The 21,153-nt window shown below is 30.6% G+C and overlaps 1 protein-coding gene across 2 annotated transcripts; it reads right to left on the reverse strand.

Annotated features, from left to right (window-relative positions):
* Positions 1-17,485: 17,485 nt before the first annotated feature.
* Positions 17,486-20,765, reverse strand: LOC105780409 (protein IQ-DOMAIN 3). Of its 2 annotated transcripts, none has more exons than XM_012604723.2 (6): positions 20,557-20,765; positions 20,245-20,331; positions 19,861-20,160; positions 19,209-19,436; positions 18,584-18,703; positions 17,486-18,442 (listed from the first exon to the last, which is right to left on the reverse strand). In XM_012604723.2, exons 2-6 carry the CDS (start codon positions 20,311-20,313, stop codon positions 17,735-17,737), a joined length of 1,425 nt encoding a protein of 474 aa, XP_012460177.1. In that variant the 5' UTR covers positions 20,314-20,331; positions 20,557-20,765; the 3' UTR covers positions 17,486-17,734. The 2 variants fall into 2 exon arrangements, with proteins under 2 accessions (XP_012460177.1, XP_012460176.1); XM_012604722.2 differs by having other exon boundaries at positions 20,245-20,326; positions 20,557-20,764.
* Between the last annotated feature and the right edge of the window lie 388 nt (positions 20,766-21,153).

Raw genomic sequence — 21,153 nt, forward strand, 5'->3', positions numbered from 1 at the left:
TCAACATAATCTCATGTTAAAATAGGACGTTTAGTTCTCATAAGTAATGGTTTAGATATTAATCAGATGCGTTCAATCAATAATTTCTCTAAACCATTATGCGCATAAATAACAAGCTTTTACGGAAGTTTTTTAGACTCAATCAATAAAAGATTTTGATATAAACTCACCAGCTTTAGCAATATGAATTGTCTTAATTGCATGATATGAAATTAATTATTTAAGCAAGTAATCTTGCAAACAACAAGTTGCAAGTTGGTAACACATATGTGATTATTTTGTAGATGCATCTACCAAAATCATATAATATTAAAACCATCCACATGGTGGATGAATGTGCCCATATTCATTTTAGAAATGCAAGACATTAAATCTCAACTTTAGCTAGTGAGTTTCTAATAATCAATTTTCATTGAAAGCAAGCAACAAATGAGAATTCTTTAAATTAAAAATTCTTCTAGTTCTTTAATGAATGTCCACATGAATTCTCAATTAATTTTTGCATCATATATGATCCAAGATGGTCTAACTGGTCACGTCAAGTAGTAAATGCATTTGTATCAGTAAACTTTGGTTTACTTTAACATTCTTTTCAATTGTACTAATAATGTCAATATAAATTGTGACAAATTGATAATCTTACTGTCATTCCTTTTACTTTGTATCTACATATAAGTACTATTGTGACATTTACTACTGGAAATGTCTAAATCAATGTGAAATCTATAATGTTACTAAGTCAACAAAATATAATTTCTAAACAATTATATACAATATTTGCTTCAGGAATATGTTAAAAAATTTTGCATTGAGTCTTGATGATTTTATCAAGAAGTAAGCAAATTAAACTCTAGTAGTAGACTTTGAATCCAATCAAAATCTATTAATAGCAAACTTTGAGAGTGAATCTTATTTTCCAAGTGTACAACAGGTACATAACCAATGATTTTTCATACATAAGTTTTCTCTTACAAGTTCGCATCAGTAATATTTTTCCACATAATCTTAATTGAGAACTTATTCTAAATACTATAGAGTTATACTCACAGCTTTAAAAAACATGTAACTTCATGTGCATCCAAACATAATGAGCTTTAGATAGAATTACCATATTCTATTGCTTATAAGTAGATCTTTCACAGTCAAATATTTTGCTTTCAACCCTTTAATGGGGATAATGACAAACGAAGATCACAAATATAGTAACATCAATTCAATTTAATAACAAGAGTAATCAATAACTCAATCCTCTTTTGATTCATATGAAATATAATATTTCTTCATTCACAATCTCAATATGAGATCTATTATGAATATATTTTAAAACCAATGGATTAACCGTCACAAGATATTAATATATTAGTTCTTTTGGAGCTTTCGACTAATTTTATACTACCAAATATCGAAATAATATTGGTTTTATTTTCTTTTGTACTTGTATTCACTTGGGAATGCAATGATTTACTAGGACGAACTTATAAACTTCCCAATAGATTTTTATTTCATAATCACCATCGCAAACATGTATAGATTTCAAATCAAAATCTATCTATCCATATTGTCATTATTAGTCTCTAATTATAATAATCACGATATAATAAATAAATTATAGTAAAATATATATGAAGATCTTTAGCATCATTTTCATCACTCTGCAATTATCACGAGCACTATTATTGCAAGTAGTAAAACAACTTTGTTTTCGTAATAATATTTATAATCTAATAGTAAAAATCGTTTAATAAACAATCAAAATTTTCGTGTACGATGCTTGAAAGTTATCTAATACACATTATACCAAATTTCAATATCACATATATGTTATAAAATCTTATGAAGCTTCTAATCAAATATTTATAAATTCAATTTAAAAGATATAATACAATCATTCAACATTAGTAAGTTAATAAGACTCAACAGATCATATTAAATTTCCCTTTAATCAACTATGGTAGGTTAATAAAACTTTCCCCATAATTTTAATCAAATTACAAGAATATTTAATAACAAGAGTTTAATAATAAAATATTTAAACATCTAAATATTATGCATACTATAATTTAATAAAAGAATCTTAGTTTAAAAGAAACCTCAAAGTAGTAATATTTTCTCATAAAATAAATTTACTAAAAAATCAATCAACAATGGAGAAAAACATACAACGTAAGGATTATATAAATTTCTTTGCATAAAAGGGGCATAAAAAAATTTAGAAATTTATGCGTACCTTAGGGTGCGTTTGGTTCACTGTATTGGATTAGAGGTGTATTGGATTAGAGGTGTATTGGGATTAGAGGTGTATTGGATTAGAGGTGTAATAGCTAATCCACTGTTTGGTTGAATGTAATGGAATAGAGGCGTAATAGTAATCTTGTGTTTGGTTGAATGGAATAGAGGTGTAATAGCATAATGGAAAAACTAAAATGACTAGAATACCCTTAGCATAAAATTGTTTTGGTAAATGATTATTGTTATTGTTATTTAAATTTTAATAAGATTATTATTATCAGTAATAAATATTTTAATCATATTTAAACATAATTATAATTAAATATATTTTAATTAAAATATATAATTTAATAAAATTCTTATAATTAGCGAAAATTGTTTTGGTAAATGATTATTGTTAATGTTATTTAAATTTTAATAAGATTATTATTATCAGTAATAAATATCTTAATCATATTTAAACATAATTATTATTAAATATATTTTAATTAAAATATATAATTTAATAAAATTCTTATAATTAGCAGAAATTTGTTATTGTTATTTAAATTTTAATAAGATTATTAAAACGATGGACTCCTAAGTATTCCCCATCTAAGTTTTAATAAGCCAAAGCATCTTTCAATGACATTACGTGCTGAGGCATGTTTCATATTAAAAAACTCTTGCGGAGAACTTGGCTGATAACCCTGACGCCACTCGTTCAGATGATATCGCTGTCCTCTAAATGGTGCAAGAAATCCCTCACAATTTGTGTATCCAGCATCAACTAGATAATAACAACCTATAAAATAAATTGGCTAAAAAATGATTAATTCAGCAAACAAAGTTTGATCTTAATGAATAATTCAAATTCCTCTAACTATACACTGTACCATGAGGAACTTTTAGTCCATGTCTTCTACTAATGGCATCTCAAGCACCGTCCATCGGCAAATTGAACCTTCCCAACCAGAAGAACATAAACAAATTGCATCTCGGTGTACAAACACCTAGCATATTTGTTGCTATGTCACCTTTTCGGTGCGATATCTAGGTTTATCAACTGTTGGCACCCTAATCTTGATGTGGGTTCCATCAAGAGCACCTAAGCAATTCTATATCACATGATATAGAACATTGAGTTAGAACACTATGATTAATCATATTAGTCAACTAAATATTGTACAAGCTATATATAAAACTCGTCTAATACCTTAAACCATTTCCACCTTGTGTCGGAAGAATCACCAGAATCGGGTCCGGCTTTTAAATAAGACATCTTGTAAGCGTGTATGACAAGATTTAAAACATTATGAAATGCTCGCTTACGTTTCCGGACCTCCTAAAGTGATGCTTGATAACTCGATTTTTTAGGTGATGGGAGATGATATGTAAAAACATTGCTACTTGCTCATCAACAAGCATGAACCTTGACGACTTCAATCCCCCTATCGATTCTAACATCTCACATAGTTTAAAAAGGCGCTCTATTCATCTGTACTTGTTCAATACAAGTCTCGTCACTAGCATAGACAAGCCTCTTCACATAATCCCGTTGTGCATAAAAATCTACGGTATAGGACCTAATCCTTGGTCTATAAGTATGTAGGCTAAGGCTGGCACCCATTCTAAATAAGAACCAAATCGCGATTCTACAGATTTCCAACCAAATTGTCAATGCAATACCAATTCTTTGTCACCTCACACTTTGTGCAATTAAAGGCAGACGAGCCATTACTGCAATATATTAATGTGTTCCATATTGTCAAATCGCAGTAAAAAAAGTCACATTTCTCTAATCATAATTTCAATAAACAAGAAATGAAATTAAATAATTTATTTGCTTCAATAGGAAGCAATATCACACTATCAAAGAAAATGATCAGACAAATTTAGAATCTTAACGAAGCAAAAATAGAACTTTAACATTAACATTAACAATGAATATTTGTTTTCTAATCAACAATGTTACCAAATACTTGTTTTTAATCAAGTTATTTTTAATCAATCATAATAACAATGAATATTTGTTTTTAATCAAGTTGTTTAATTGATTATATCTAATGATCCAATTTTAATATATTGAATATTTGTTTTCTAATCAACAATGTTACCAAATACTTGGTTTTTAATCAAGTTGTTTTTAATCAATCATAATAACAATGAATATTTATTTTTAATCAAGTTGTTTACTTGATTATATCTAATGATCCAATTTTAATATATTGAATATTTGTTTTTAATCAAGTTGTTTACTTGATTATACCTAATGATCCAATTTTATATGAATTTACTCATGATTGGATTGGGTTAAATTGATACATATTCAAAAGTCGATATATATGTAATGATATATGAATAATATTTTTAATTTGTTTTATTTAAAATATTTTTAAATAATGTGTTGTATATGAATATACACATTTAATTAGTTTTTTAATAAAATGTTTCTAATTTATTACTTCAATTTTAAGCACCTTACAATTTTAATTAGTTTGATTATATCTAATGCCCCATCTAATAGAAATTCACACCAAAAGCTTATGTTATTAGGCTTTAATACCAATTAAAAATGTGTTCGGAAGGACTTGTTAAATAGACTTGTTGTATATACTTGTAGGCATAAATGGTGAGACAAAATATTTGTTTAAACAAATCCAAGAGCAATTAAGTTCATTTGCTTATGCAATTCAATATCAAATCTTTCTAGAATCTACTACTAAACTCATAATACGATAAAAATAAATACCTAAAAGACCGAAAAAGAAAATAATTTCCAAAAAATTAAAAGTCCATGAAAAAATCAGCATGTATGTGTTTTATGTGTTTCTCAGATTTGATTTTGAAGTCTTACAATTTTAGAAGATTGGATAAGTTAACAAACCTCTTCAATTGCAACTACTGACTTGACTTGCCAACGATTTTGTCTGCGGAGCAAATCGGTAGCTAACAATCAATACCTACAAAATTTCACATAGAACATCAATTTACTGGAACAACAGTGGTCAGATACACTAGGCGCAAGAAATTTAACAACTGTGCTAATATACAAAATAATTTACACTTCTAAGAATTCGACTAGTATTAAAATCAATCACACATGAATTAGATAGGCACCTATATTTCCGGTAAAGTATATGAGATCACGATGCTAATTTTCAATCAAACCCCAGTTTTAGGGACCGCTTCAACGAGACAAGGAATAGGTGAGCAAATAATGGAACTAAAAGTTGTATTAACCCCGTGAGATAGAAATAAAGAAAGTAATGTAAGAAGAGTAAGAACACTAGTGATGGGCTAGTGTTTGATTTCATGGCTATGTTAAAATGTTAGGAATCCTTGTTCATTTAGTGAAACAAAGTTGTTTTATGTTTTGGTTTCTTTCTCCCAATCTTGATGCTTATAAAGTTGTAGAAAACGAAAATTTTAAAGTGAGATATCATGTGCGATTCAAGAGTGGTTTTATTTTTGTTCGACTTCAGAGGGTTCATGTGATTAGGCGGAGTTATTTTTGACTAATTTTGTTGTTTGTTTGTCTTCCTGAGATAAAAGTGACTAGTTTTATATTTCAAAACAACCGTAATTGAGCAAGCATTAAAGGATAGAAATGAAGTAGAGGGTGAAAATGTTGCTTAGGAGGTAGAAATCTAGAAAGAAGAGAACTAAAACACCACAAAAACCTGCTAGTAGGAAAATGAAACAGCGAGCTAGCATGTAAGCTATATATAAAAGCGTGAAAAGGCTAAACTTATATTTATGAACCATAACAATCCAATCTCCATCAATGAAACTAATCAGTAGCAAATGAATATTCATAAAATTTAATCCTACTACAGTTGCTAGCTTAACTACTCTTGAACAATAAACACCAAACAGTCCAAACCCCAAAGATTAACAAGCACAAAAAATATATTATAGAGGGAACAAATGCCCATGGAAAGGGTAAAGAAACCTCATAAAGCCATCAAGCAAACAACTCGCAACAAGAACCATTAATAAATGGTACAAATTAACTACCAAAATTGAACAACATTTTCCCAGATATTTACTCAAGCCCACATTTATTTAGACCAAACAATATAACTTTATATAGGACGCAATAGAGATGGAGAGAACCTGAAGGTTATGGGATTTGATATAGATCCAGATATGCTTAACAGCATCGGAACGGGAAGCCTCTGGGGCTCCAAGGAATCGAGCCAAAGTAGGAGAAACAGGGGTAAGTTTAAAAATCCCAGAGGGTCGAGTGGTAGTTCGAGGAGTAGTGGTTTTTAGGTCTTGGGTTTTGAAGCAATTTACATTGCTAATTAAAACAGAGAAAACGAGACAATTTACATTGCAATCGAGTTCCAATTTCCACCAGCAACAAAAACCTTTAAGAAATAGAAATCTACTTGGAACTTAAGCTAATTAAAATACAGGAATCCATATAAATTTGAGAGCAAAAGAGAGTTAGAAATATGAATTTACCTTTCCATTCAAGAAACTCCAAAATAAAAGGTTGAGAAGGCCAGCGTCGATTTTATTGTAATCTTCAAAGAAAAGAAAGATGAAGGAAGAAAGCAGAAGACGGAAAGGGAAGCGGGAGGGTAAAACAGGGTCTAAAACTCAAGCAGCACCTAATCTGAGAAAGAGGAACGTAATAGAAATCGGTGGATTTTGGGGATTAGGGGTGTAATGTAATAGACGGGTATTAGCCAATACCCTGAACCAAACAGAGGATTGAAGTGGGATTAAATGGGGCCCACCGATTAGGGGTGTATTGGCTTAGCCAATACACCAAACCAAACAAGCTGTTAGTGGTTAAAGGTTCTAATGATTACCCATAGTGCGCAGGCCTCAATTGAAATAGCAATAGCTTTAGGAGACAATCAACAACAGTGAATTTTGGGATATTTTTATGACATATGGAGAAAAACAATTAAAAGAGAATCGTGTTGATAACATGTTATAAAATAAAAGACAAAGAATAAAGAACAAAGAGAATGAAAGAGCAAAAGAGAGCGTATTTTATTTGATCAATCGGAATATTTACAATACTTCTCTAAAATATCTATTTATAGGCATAAGAAGTATAAATGAAGTAGAGATCTACTTCTAATTACTATTAAATTTAAAGTACATCAAAACTTATCTTGATCTTGATAGATATCCACTTAATAAGATATTCATAACATGTATTCTTAGTTTTAATTTTATTAATATTTTATTTTGTTATGAATATCTTATTAAGTGGATGTCCATCATAATCAAGATAAAGTTTTGATGCACTTTAAATTCTAATAATTATTAGAATTAGATGTCTACTTGCTTATACTTCTTATGCCTATAAATAAAGACTCGATGAAGTATTGTAATAATCCTTTATCAATAATGAACATTCTCTATTGCTTTCATATTTTCTTTGTTCTTTAGGGTCTGTTGATTGCCAAGAAAATATTTTCCGTAAAATGATTTTCGGAAAATGTTTTACTTTTCTCGCAAAACGATTTATTGGAAAATATTTTCGGTGTTTAATTGAATCTGTAAAATATTTTCTCACGCTTGGGAGATTTTTGAAAATATTTTTCGAAAAGTTGTTTTTACATATATTAATATATATTAATAAATTTTATATTTTAAATTATTTTTACATATATTGCAATGATTTATTTATAATAATACTCAATTATTAAGCTACAATATTAATCGTTATAAATTGAAAAAACTAATATCAAATAAATTATTTGTAATTGTGTTAAAAAACAAGTATTGAATAATTAAAAAACAAGTTCTTGAAAAATCGATAAATGTAAGCGCTTTTCTACGAAATGAAGGAAGGAATGAAGGAGGCGATAGAGAGGAGAGCACGGAAAATGTCTTATGGAAATTGAAAGGGTAAGACATTTTCCCTAAAATGTAACCCATTTTCCCTTGTTTTGGAGTTCATTTTCCAAATGGAAAATGTTTTCCTCCAATCAAACGCTGGAAAAGTTGGAAATGATTTTCCGGAAAATCAATTCCGTCAATCAAATAGACCCTTATTCTCTTCATCTCTCTTTATTTTATAACATGTTATTAACACGACGATTCTCTATTTTTTCAAAATCTTTCGAAGTCGTCCCACAAATCAAATTCCTTTTCATCTTAAACTTCCACCCTTAGAACTTCATCTTTAGGATGTTGAAAGATTCAATCTCAGAATGGATGCTCGTGATAATAATCAAGGTGATGGCGATGATGTTAAAGATCTTCAGGTTTATTTTACTATGTTTTATTTATTATATCATATTTATTATAATTGGAGAATAATCATGACAAAATGAATGGATAAATTCTTATTTAAAATCCATGTATGTTTACGATGGTGATTATGAAATTAAAAAAATCAATAAAGGTGTTTAGAAGTTTACCCTACAGATTTGTTACATTCCTCAAGTGAATGCAAACATAAAGAAAATATAAGATATAATTATGAACCATTAAAAGTGGGAATATAGTAACAAATAAGAGAATAATGAGAGTTCCCAAGATAACTCTTCAAAGGATAAAGATAATTTATGTTATCAATGTGATATGAAATATTATTGGCCACATATGTGGCGTATGCCCAAATATTTTGTTTCATTAATATTCTTTGAGGAATGATATGAAAATGTAATAATGAATTCTACCATTATAGATCGAAAATATTTATCTTATTTGGTACTAAAACAAACAAATATTATTCTAATATTTGATAGTACAAAATTAGTTGAAAGCTCTAGAAGAGCTAATATATCAATATCTAAAAAGCACAAAGTTTGTGATGGTTAATGCATTAGTTTTAAAATATATTCATAATGGATCTCATATTGAGATTGTGAATGAGAAAAATATTATATTTCTTATGAATAAAAAAGGGATTGAGTTATTAATTTATATTTATTTTATAATCTTTATGCTATTCTTTTGTCATCATCCCTATTAAAGGGTTGAAAGTAAAATATTTGACTGTGAAAATTTTACTTATGAGCAATAGAATATGATAATTCTATCTAAATCTTATTATGGTTGGATACACATAAAGTTGCAAGTTTTAAAAAAAACTATGAATACAACTCTACAGTATTCAGAATAAGTTCTCAATTAAAATTACGTGGTAAAATATTACTAAATACTGATGAGAACTTGAAAGAGAGAAAACTTCTAACACCCCTTACCCGAGACCATCGCTGGAATCGAGTACGAGATGTCATCCAACTTAATTTACTAATTCGAAGCATAAAAATTTGCTTTTAAAATTAAATCCACTGTTCACAACAAAACTGTCAACCTGCGCGACTGTCACTAATTTAATTATATCTCAAGATACAAAGCTAAAAATTTAAATTTGTAAATTTTACCTAAAACTAGACTCATATACCTTTTTACCATAAAATTTTTAGAATTTTTGGTTTAGCCAATTAGTATAGTTTATTCATTAAAGTCTCCCCTGTTTTACTAATCGACAGTTCTGACCTCCTGGCACTAAAAATCAATTATATCATTGTACATAATTCATATAATGTTATCGTTTATTTATTTTGAAAATAGACTCACTAAGGAATCTATACATATAAATTATGACCCATAATTATTTCTGTACAACTTATAATGATTTTCTAAAGTCAGAACAGGGACTTCAAAAACCATTCTGACCCTGTCTGACTAAAATTTAAATATCTCAAAATATAAAATTCCTTTGCCTACACCGTTTCTTTCATGTAAAAATAGAGTTGATAAAATTTAATTATATATATCATTCACTCTATAATTCCATTTATACTATTTATGGTGATTTTTCACATTCACATCACTGCTGCTGTCAAAAAAACTGCTTCTTTGTATTAGCTACCATTTAAACATACATAACACCAAAACATAATCTTTACTAACCATTTCAATAGCTAATCTTAGCCATATCATATGAACATACTCAAAATGATTAAGAATCTATACATGCCATAGTTTTAAACATTTTGAAAACACATAATACCGAGGTGGTTTTGATAGTGTGATACGAGCTCCGACGATCCCCAATTCGAACAAGCTCAAATCACTACATACACACTTCATTTCATATTCACTTTAACTCATTATTAATCCCGTTGAACACTCAGAATATACACAGATACGTAGAGATTTAGCACATAAGTGCCACACTGAAATGTAGCCGAAGCTACCATTGAAATGTAGCCGAAGCTACCACTGATCAATAACACTGGAAATGTCCACAGGCCTGCTCACACAAGCTGTCAGGTATCTGCAACACATGCTGGATCACTCAGCACCCAGGACTCACTGTAACACTATAATTCTGATCTCTAGTGACATGTCACTTGTATCCACTTCTATTCCTAAGTTCAACCGGGAATTTACACTTAACACTTTATTTTCAACACTTTATCACTTGAATAATTCATGAACAATTTTCCTTCCACATTCAATATTGATTCACATATCAAATAAAATTCACAATTTATAAAAATATATTGCTATTATTTACACATAACTTACCTCGGATGCAAAACGACTATTTTTAAAATTTAGTCAATAACCTTCTCTTTTCCCCGATCTGTAATGGCCCAAATTCAAGGTTATCGGAATAGTGGTTTCATAACCACAAATCCGATTTAAAGAGAAATTTATTTTAATATTTTTGCATGAATATCTGTATGATAGGAAAATCGTATGAAAATATCGATAGAAAAATTTTACTGATTTAGTGGTTAGTTAGAAAAAGAAATTATTGAAGAAATTGGGTAAAAATAAGGTATCGAGACCTCAATCTCATAAAACCGAGTCAAAAATATTTTATAAATATTTATGAAGTGTTAGTAATATGGTGTTAAAATTTAGTTAGAAAATTTTAATGTTTGGATAGTCAATTAAGTGAAAAGAACTAAATTGAAAAAGGTGTAAAAGTTACTAGAAGAATTAAATAGCTCAATTGTTAAATGAGGAGGGACATAAATTGCAAATAACCCCAAAAGGAGATATTTTAGGCGGCATAAGTGAGAAAATCGGAGAATTGAAGAATTAAGGGTAAAATTGGAATATTGCAAAATTTGCTTTAAAAGTTAGGACTAAAGTGGAATTATCTAGATTTCTCTTTATTTTTCTGCATTCTCATCAGCCAAAAATGTCCTAAGGGTTTCTTCAAGCTGGTTTTTCATAATTTTTGCACCAAATCCAGAAAATTCAAATACGAAGCTAGATCGAGGAAAAGAAAAAGTTCAGGATTAGTAGATTTTTGTTTACGAACAAGTGTCGAGGTAAGTTCGTGTAACTTGAATTATATTCTTAAATGCTTGAAATGTTTGTTATGTGAATATGATTTGAATGTTCATTATATGAAAATTAATGAAACATTGATATATTTGATAAAAAAAGGGAAGAAATCCCGGTTGAATGGAAGGAAAATTTGATGGATCTCTGAAAAGGAATTGACGGTAAAAAGGATCTAGCCCGGACGGGTGATCCTATCCTGATTTAGCCCTCCCGAAGAATATGTGGAAAATAGATTTAGCTCGGACGGGTAATCCGAATTAGGGTCTGAATTTAGCCTGGACTGATAATTCAGATCCAAGCTCATTAGAGTAATTGTCGTTGCAGGGGATTTAGCCTGGACTGATAATCCCGACAATACTCTATGAGTTTATATTACAGGGGATTTAGCCTGGACTAGTAATCCCGCTGTAAGGATGAGGTTCGCGGGAGTGTGCTCTCTGAAATGGCAATGTGCGCACATTAATATGAATTGACGGACTCGGATTTGTACACTAAAGTGTACCTCTAAAAATCCATCGAAATTTCGAGAAATTCAACGGGATAAATATGTAAAAATAACAAGGAAATGGAAATCATGGAATTGATGAGCTCATCAATCATGATATATATTATTGATACATGGAAATTATTGGACTAATTTGAATGTTGAGTTTGTGCATGATAGAGAAATAATGTATTGAATGGATGTATGAATGTTAAGAGCTTAGCGGTCGGATTTGGTCGGAGACGCATCACACTATCAACCTCAAGATCTCGGTATATAAAGAAACTTTATTTTGGAAATCAATTGCATGTATAAGCTACTAAAGTAGATGTTAATGTGAAATGAATGTATAGTTAGCCATTGGTATGGCTAACAAATTTTGGTTTTGGTATGTGATGAGATTATCTTATGAATACGATAAATATATCTTGAAAATATATTCAAATGGATTGGTTGTGTCGGATTGGTCTCGGTTTAAAATTTGCAGGGAAGATTAGATATTTATAAAGGGGTTATATTGAAAATATATATATATTTATTCGGTAAAATCTAGTAATGCCTCATACTCTATTTCGGCGACGAATACGGGTAGGGGGTATTACACGATCACTTCCACTATTTCTTCTTTCTTGATCTATATTAACACAATTTAATGCATTTTATCAATATTCCATTCAAATACAATTCATACACAATATTTTGGCAAACTTACATTTTTTCCCATTACTTTTCAAAAATTCCACTTTTGTCCCAAAGCTCGTAAAAATAAAATTCACTAAATTCTTAAATTTCAAACTTCACTAAATCATATTTCTTGCTCATAACAGCCCTAAATTTCACAAAATCACAACTTTATGCACACTTTACCATCTTTCACAATTTAGTCCTTTTTCAACATTTTCATCGAAATTCATCTACTAAAACTTGTAATTAACACTTCAGACATTCATTATTTAACATCACTAATCAATTTACAATTATATCATGAATGGGTCAATTTTTAAACTTTAATTTCATTTAAATTAAATGGTAGAAACATGAAATTCAAGCTTCAATAAGCATAAAAATACGAAAATAATTAAAAACGAGGCAAGAAATCACTTACAATTGAGCTTAGAAAAATCAAGAACCCTAGCCTATAGAACATGAACGTTTCAGCAACAACTCTTCAATTTTGAAGAAGATGGACACTTATTTTCTCTTTATTTTGTCTTTTATTCAATTTGGACAAAAATGCCCTTGACCCATTACTTAGATATTTTTCTAGAATTACCCTTTTATGTCCATAACACTAATTTATGGTCTAATTGCCACATAAACACTTCCATTTCATGCAATAATTCAATTAAGTCATTTAATCACTAATTACACACACTTTGCATTTTTCTCAATTTAGTCCTAAAAATTCAATTAGGCACTAAATCATTAAAATTTCCTATCCATATTTTCACAAAATATTTCATTCAATCAGTAATTAATAAAAATTTATAAAATTAAACTATTTCACTTCGGATTTGTGATTACGAAACCACTATTCCGATTAGGCCCTATTTCGGGCTATCACAAAACTTATGTATGAAAAGTCATTGGTTGTGTACCTGTTGTACACCTGGAAAATAAGATCCACTCTCAAAGTTTGATATTAATAGTTTTTTGGGCATTTGAATATTTTGACATATTCCCTGAAGCGAATACTGCATATAACTATTTGGAAATTATATTTATTGACTTAGTGGCAGTATAGACTTCACATTGATTTAGACATTTCCAGTAGTAAATGTCACAATAGTACTTATATGTGGATACAAATTAAAATGGATGATAATAAAATTATCAATTTGTTACAATTTAGTACAATTGAAACACATGTTAAAGTAAACTAGAAGTTTACTAATACAAATGCATTTACTACTTGGCATGTTCGGTTAGACCATCCTGGATAATATATGATGTGAAAATTAATTGAGAATTCATATAGACATTCATTAAAGAATCATAAGATTCTTTAATTTAAAGAATTCTCATTTGTTACTTGTTCTCAATGAAAATTGATTATTAGAAACTCACTAGCTAAAGTTGAGATTTAATGTCTTGTATTTCTGAAACGAATATGGGTCCATTCATCCATCATGTGAATGGTTTTGATATTATATGATTTTGGTAGATGCATCTACAAAATAATCACATGCGTTATCAACTCGCAATCTGTCATTTACGAGATTGCTTGTTTAAATGATTAATTTCAGATTATGCAATTAAAACAATTAATCTTGCTAATGTTGGTGAGTTTACATCTCAAGTTTTCAATGATTATTGCATGTCAATTGGGATAAAAGTTGAACATCCTGTAGCTCATGTTCACACACAAAATGATTTACCTGAATTTTTTATCAAATGCCTCCAACTAATAGCTAAATCATTACTTATGAGAACAAAATTTTCTATTTCAGCATGAGATTGTATTGATTTACATGTTGTACGTATCAAGCCAATAAATTATAAATACTCTCAATTACAATTGATTTTTGGTCAAGAGTCAAATATTTCTCATCTTATAATTTTTGGATGTGCGGTATATGTTCCAACTGCTCCACCACAACACACAAAGATGGGTCATCATAAGAGATTGAGAATCTATATTTATATGAGTCTTCTTATAATATTTTTGAGCTATTAATTCGATATTTGGTTATGACATGAGTTGTCAATTTTCCCAACATTAGGGGGAGAGAATAAAAAGTTGGATTAATAAAGTACTTGAAATGAAATATCAATGTCTAAGATCCTCATACAAAGCAATGTGAACCAGAAGTTCAACAGATAATTCATTTTACAAATCAACTGCAAAATTCATTAAATCTCGCATAGCAGTTGAAAATGCTCCAATACGAATTGATGTTCTAATAAGGGAAAATGTTAGTGCAAAAGAAAGTAATCTATGCTTGAAGCGTAGAAGACCAGTCGGTTTCAAAGATAAAAATCCTCGTAAAAAAAGGAGCTAATATTTAAGATGGTCATATAGTAGAGGCGAGGGTTCTTGAAGAGACCCATGACATAACTAATTATAAAACTCAAGAAGTGATTCAGGTACCTAAAAGTGAAAATGGAAATGATCAAAATAAAGAGATCTCGATAAGTTATGTCAATACGAGAAAAAGATGGAACCAAAAAAAATGTAGTTGTCGACAATAATTTTGCTTATAATGTTGCTATTGAAATAACAAAAGAAAATGAAGATCCTGAGCCTAAATCTACTAAGGAAAGTAAAAATAGAAAAGATAGGTCAAAATGGAAAGATACAATTCAAACAGAATTGAATTCACTTTCTAAACGTGAAGTTTTTGGACCTGTAGTCCAAACACATAAAGGTGTAAAGCCGGTAGGATATAAATGGGTATTTTTGCGAAAACAAAATGAAATTGATGAAGTCGTAAGATATAAAGCTCACCTTGTAGCACAAGGATTTTCGCAAAGGCCTGACATTGATTATGAAGAGACATATTCTCCTACGGTGGATGCAATTATGTTTAGATATCTTATTAGTCTAGCGGTACGTGAAAAATTTACATGCATTTAATGAATGTTGTTACATCCTATTTATATGGTACATTTGATAGTGAAATTTATATTAAAATCCCTGAAGGATTTAAAATCCCAAAAAGATATAGAGTTTCTTGAGAAAATTGCTCGATCAGATTAAAGAAAATTTTATATGGATTAAAACAATCTTGACGTTTGTGGTACAATCGTCTTAGTGAATATTTGTTAAAAGAAGGTTACAAAAACGATCCAATTTGTCCATGTTTCTTTATAAAAAGGTTTGGATTAGATTTTGTGATAATTGTTGTTTATGTTGATAATCTAAATATTATTGGAACTCCTGAAGAGCTTCAAAATACATGAAAGATCTTGGAAAAATAAAGTTTTATCTTGGCTTACAAATCGAGCATTTAAAAGATAAAATTCATGTTCATTAATCAACTTATATGGAAAAGATATAAAAAATTTTACATGGATAAAGCACACCCATTAAGTACTCCGATGGTTGTACGATTGTTAGATGTGAATAAAGATCAATTTTGTCCTTGCGAGAATAATGAAGAGTTTATTGGTCCTGAAGTACCATATCTAAGTGCCATAAGGGCATTGATGTATCTTGTAAACAACACAAGACCTGATATAGCTTTCACTGTAAACTTGTTAAGAAGATTTAGTTCTTCTCCAACACATAGACATTGGAATGGAATTAAACATATATTTAGATATTTCAGAGGAACCATTGATATGGGGTTATTTTATTCAAATGATTCAAAATCCTTATTAGTTGGCTATGCTGATCCTGGATACTTATCAGATCGACATAAAAGTCGATCTCAAACAAGATATTTATTTACATATAGGGGTACTATCATATCATGGAGTTCAACAAAGCAAACATTAACTGTTGCTTCTTCTAATCATGCAGAAATAATTGCAATGCATGAGGCAAGTTGAGAGTGTGCTTGGCTAAGGTTATTGACCCAACATATCCAGAAGATATGTTATTTGCCTTCATAGGAAAATATGTCAACTATCTTATATGAAGATAATGCAACGGGTATAGCTCAATTGAAGGGTGGTTACATCAAAGGTGATAGAATGAAACATATTTCGCCAAAATTATTCTTCACCCATGATCTTGAGAAAAGAGGTGATATAAATGTTCAACAAATTCGTTCTAATGAAAATTTAGCAGATCTTTTTACTAAGGCATTGCCAACTTCAACATTTGAAAAACTACTACACAATATTGGAATGCGTCGACTCAAAGATATAATGTAATGTTGCCATCAGGGGGAGTCTGAAAACAAGTTGCACTCTTTTCCTTTAACCAATGTTTTGTTCCATTAGATTTTCATGGTAAATGTTTTTAACAAGATAGCTTGTAATAGAAGATTGTGTACTCTTTTTTCTTCATTAGGTTTTTTATCCCATAGGATTTTTCCTAATAAGGTTTTAACGAGGCACATTATCTACCAATGGACTTCCAAGGGGGAGTATTATGAATATCTTATTAAGTGGATGTTTATCATGATCAAGATAAAGTTTTGATGCATTTAAATTCTAATAGTTATTAGAGTTAGATCTTTACTTCTTTTATACTTCTTGTACCTATAAATAGAGACTACGATGAAGTAGATTGTAATAATCCCTTTTATCAATAAAGTACATTCTCTATTGCTTTCATATTTTCTTTGTTCTTTATTCTCTCCATCTCTCTTTATTTTATAACAATTTTAATAGTTTTAGATAAAAATAAATATGATAATTTAAATATCTCTTTTAAAAAAAACAATTTATTTTAATTTTTAATAATATAAAAAACTTTTTTATTGCAAAGTTTATATAAAATAAATTATAAGATATCAAATTGGAGTCTTTGTTTATTGTTTAAAGATAGGCAAAATATTAAATTCAAAGCAAATAAGTTAATTATATGTATTGATTATGAGAGCAAAGTTGGACATAAATTCATTTAGGTCTACTCATAATAATTACAAATTTCATGAATTGAAACTAAACTTGAAGATTTTTAAGAATGTTTGTCAACCACAAACAATAAACTAAATCTCACCCAGAAAAAAGTAAGCCTTTCATAATTAATAATCATAAAACCTAGGAAGAAAAAGATAATCACAAACACACTACAAGAGCTTCAAGTTGTAATAACCCTTCCATGTTTATTCAATCTAACTTTTGTTGCACTCTTCACCAAACCACTTGCCTTCCATTGCTTGGTGCATGTTGATTCTTTCTAACCTCACTTATGTCCACTTTAGGAGGCTCTGAATGTCTCCTACTACTGGCTGGGGATGCTGAGAACAAAAGCCGTTTCTTTGCAGACCCTGCCACTCTCCTATCTGGTGTGCCACTTCCTAAGGGGCTTGGTATTTGGGACCTGGCCTTTGTGGACTGTGTTGGTGCCATATAACTCGGAACTGCAGGTGAGCTTGTAAGGCTCTCATCGTCTCTCATTGAGGACCCTGCAATGCTATGTCTCCTATAACGATCAGACCGGGTACTGAGTATGCTCCTTGAGTCTTCATACCCTCCCCATTGACTTCCTCTCGGATTTGGCAGTCTTGTTTTACCAGAAACCGATGAAATCGAAGGTGCCCTTGAAGGTGGAGTCGATGGAGACTGGTGGCTAGGAACTCGACTTGACTTCTGAGGTGTTGGACTTGGTTTGTTATCATTGTTAAGATCTCTTCGAGAATAAGCTCTGCTGATTTCACTTATAGATATCGAACGAGCACCCATACTCTTGACTGAGCCACGGTCATTGTTATCAGTTGTGCTTCGGACTTCCCATGGCCGGGCTGCCATCCATCGCTCTAACCAACTCCAACCCCAGTGCGAATTACTCGGATCCATAAATGTTTGATTCACTGATCTAGAACAGTTCTTCCACGATCGCTGTTAACGGAAAAGAAAAACAAGGGTCATTTAGCTCTGTAACAAATTTAGATTCATGATTCTACATTTGGATTGTAAATATGAAAAGCATTACACAGTTATCTACATTCTTGCAAACAAAAAGTCTGTAGAACCCGATACCTGGTGACAGTATGCATAAGCCAATGCTCTTTCCCTTTTCATAGTAGCTTCTTGCTTATTTTGTTGTCTTGCTTCGATCTGCTCCTTCGACTGTGTACTATCGTTCCAGTCTTCTCCCATCTGCAAATTACACGTTTAAACAACAAATCCATAGATTCAACAGCGTTCATATACATTCTGCTTAAATAGTAGAAACAGTAGGACTTATAAGTAAAATGCTTCTGCAATCAGCCTTAAAAGGTTTTCCACTAAGTCCAAATGTTGGGAAAGGTAGTCTTTCAGTATGAGACAGGTTTCATACATAATACCATCTTCATTGTTTTCCGGAAGGTCGGATCTTTCACTAAAGGAGTTTTGAAGGTAGTGGAAAATACAACAAAACCGATCATCAAATGGAAGAAAATTACTTCAAAGAAAAACATGAGGGCTCAACCCTCTAGAAATTCAGTATTTGTATGCAAAACTCTAGAGGACAGATTGTGTAATGAGTTTGGTAAAAGGTACAGTAAAGTCCAAATAGGGTCAAGATCCATAAAAAAATGGTCCAAGGAAAGCCGAAAAGTCGAAGAAGATTTAGGAAATCATGAGCTCAAAGCATAAAATGTGCTAAAATCGAGGCACTTACGGGAGCTCTCAACTTCTCGAGCTCTTTCTGGCATTTCTGTTGAAGCTGGCGCTGAAGAGCCTGGTTCTCTTCTGACATTCTAATCCTCCTTGCAGAAATCTCAGACTGCAGACGAGCTAGAGTCTGCATGCATCTTAACGTTGTAGTTGCTTGGCGTTTGACGGATTGCCCTCTGATCAATGATTTCAACCTTACCAACCCTCTCAAAGCTCGCAGTGCCCTCCTAGCCTGAGAACTCAAATGCCATAACTCATAGCATGAATATGATTAATCGCTCACAAAACAAATGATTCAGGAGAATTTATGATTATACTACACATCACCATCACTCAAGAACACCTTTCGTAATCATCATCAACATAATTAGCCACAAGTAATCATCAAGAAAGGCCGATACGAACAAAATGTCCAACGATCGTTTCAAAATCAATAACAACTTTCAATTCAAGCAATAGCACCGACATGGACGACAACAATGGAAAATCCAGTAAAAGTTCATACATATATGTTTACATAAACAACAGGCGAACACAATGTATTTTCGGATCCTTCAAAAATGTTTGAATTCATTAAGTAATAAATAAGAACATAAAACATCAAAATTAAGCAAAAAGAAAAGAAAAGAAAAGGAATGATATATATATATATATACCAAATATCCACGAAATGCTGTTTGAATCCTGATAGCAGCTATTTCCTCCTTTGACTTCCCCAGATGGCGCGGCTGAGAAGTGAGACGGACAACTTCAGCAGCCGCCTGAGCAGCTGCCACCGCTGCCTCGGCCGCCACAGCGGTGGCAAGAGCCACAGAGTAGGCATGTTTGCTTTGTTCGTTTTCAGCTTCTTTTAACTTTACATCTTCAGTTATCACTTCAGTTTCTTCAGGCACAGACACAGGTCCCAAATCTTTGCTTTTTCCGAACCATTTTTTCTTTGGCTTTGGAGTTTGGTGCTGAAATTAATTAAAAACAACAAATCTAAGAAAACCCAAACCGAAAAAAGAAATCCATTAGATTATGAATTAAATCATTGAAACCTGAGATTTCTTGGATTCAGGGCTCAAAGCTTTCTTCACAATAGAAAACCAGCCACCTTTTTTTCCCATCTGTAAATAATTCCTGTTCTTCAAGAACATGAAATTCAATGAGAATTAATATTTATAAAAGAAAAATGAATTCAATCTGAGAAATGAAGAACAACCCAGATTCCAGAAATAGAAGATCTTTACGAAAAAAAAACCATATCAAAGTTTCCAAATTTGAACAGTTTTATTAAGACAAAAACTCAATAAATACGTTCAAAATGAAAACAAAAATGTACCCAGGAAAGTACTGAAAATTTACAATACCTTGGTACATAGAAAAATTCTCACAGATCTCAGTTAAAAGATTGATAAGTCACATTCTATCTCTTAGTTGTTCTTATTGTGTATTAAAACAAAAATGCAGTAATTAAAAATCAAAGAGAGAGAAGTGGATCTAGGCAAAAAATAAAGCTTGAAAGAGAGCAAAAATGGCGGAAAATAATAATAAAAGAACAGGTTGGCATTTGCAGAGGATAACTAAGAAAAGTTGGGACCCAGCATGTCCCCTAGACCACTTTAAAATAAATTAATCAAAACAAGCAACAAAACATAACTGCTGCGGCAACACCAAGCAAGTACACTACAAAAAGTTGTCTTACTATTATTATTGTCATTATTAGCGTTACTCGTCAAATTCCTTTTAACTTTTTTAGTCATTCCATTATTCCAAAATTCTTTAGTCATCCGTTTTTACTAACACAAATATAATTTCACATTTTTTAAAATTTAACTTTAATATTTATACATTGTGTTAATTTAGTTTTAATTCTATAAAAAAATTACCCTCAACATTTACACATTTTATAATTAAATTTTTTGTAATTTTATTTTTATTTGAGACATTGATGGTTAATTTTAAAA

The sequence above is a fragment of the Gossypium raimondii genome, chromosome 4 (genome assembly GCF_025698545.1).
Source record: "Gossypium raimondii isolate GPD5lz chromosome 4, ASM2569854v1, whole genome shotgun sequence".
NCBI classification, from domain to species: domain Eukaryota; kingdom Viridiplantae; phylum Streptophyta; class Magnoliopsida; order Malvales; family Malvaceae; genus Gossypium; species Gossypium raimondii.

What these genes read in the sequence shown, in the direction of transcription:
- LOC105780409 (XM_012604723.2), bottom strand. Translation starts at nt 20,313, where the DNA reads ATGGGAAAAAAAGGTGGCTGGTTTTCTATTGTGAAGAAAGCTTTGAGC. An exon ending in CTGAATCCAAGAAATCTCAG is followed by an intron (nt 20,161 to 20,244) that starts GTTTCAATGATT and finishes AATTAATTTCAG; the next exon opens with CACCAAACTCCAAAGCCAAA. An exon ending in CTTATGCATACTGTCACCAG is followed by an intron (nt 18,443 to 18,583) that starts GTATCGGGTTCT and finishes TTCCGTTAACAG; the next exon opens with CGATCGTGGAAGAACTGTTC.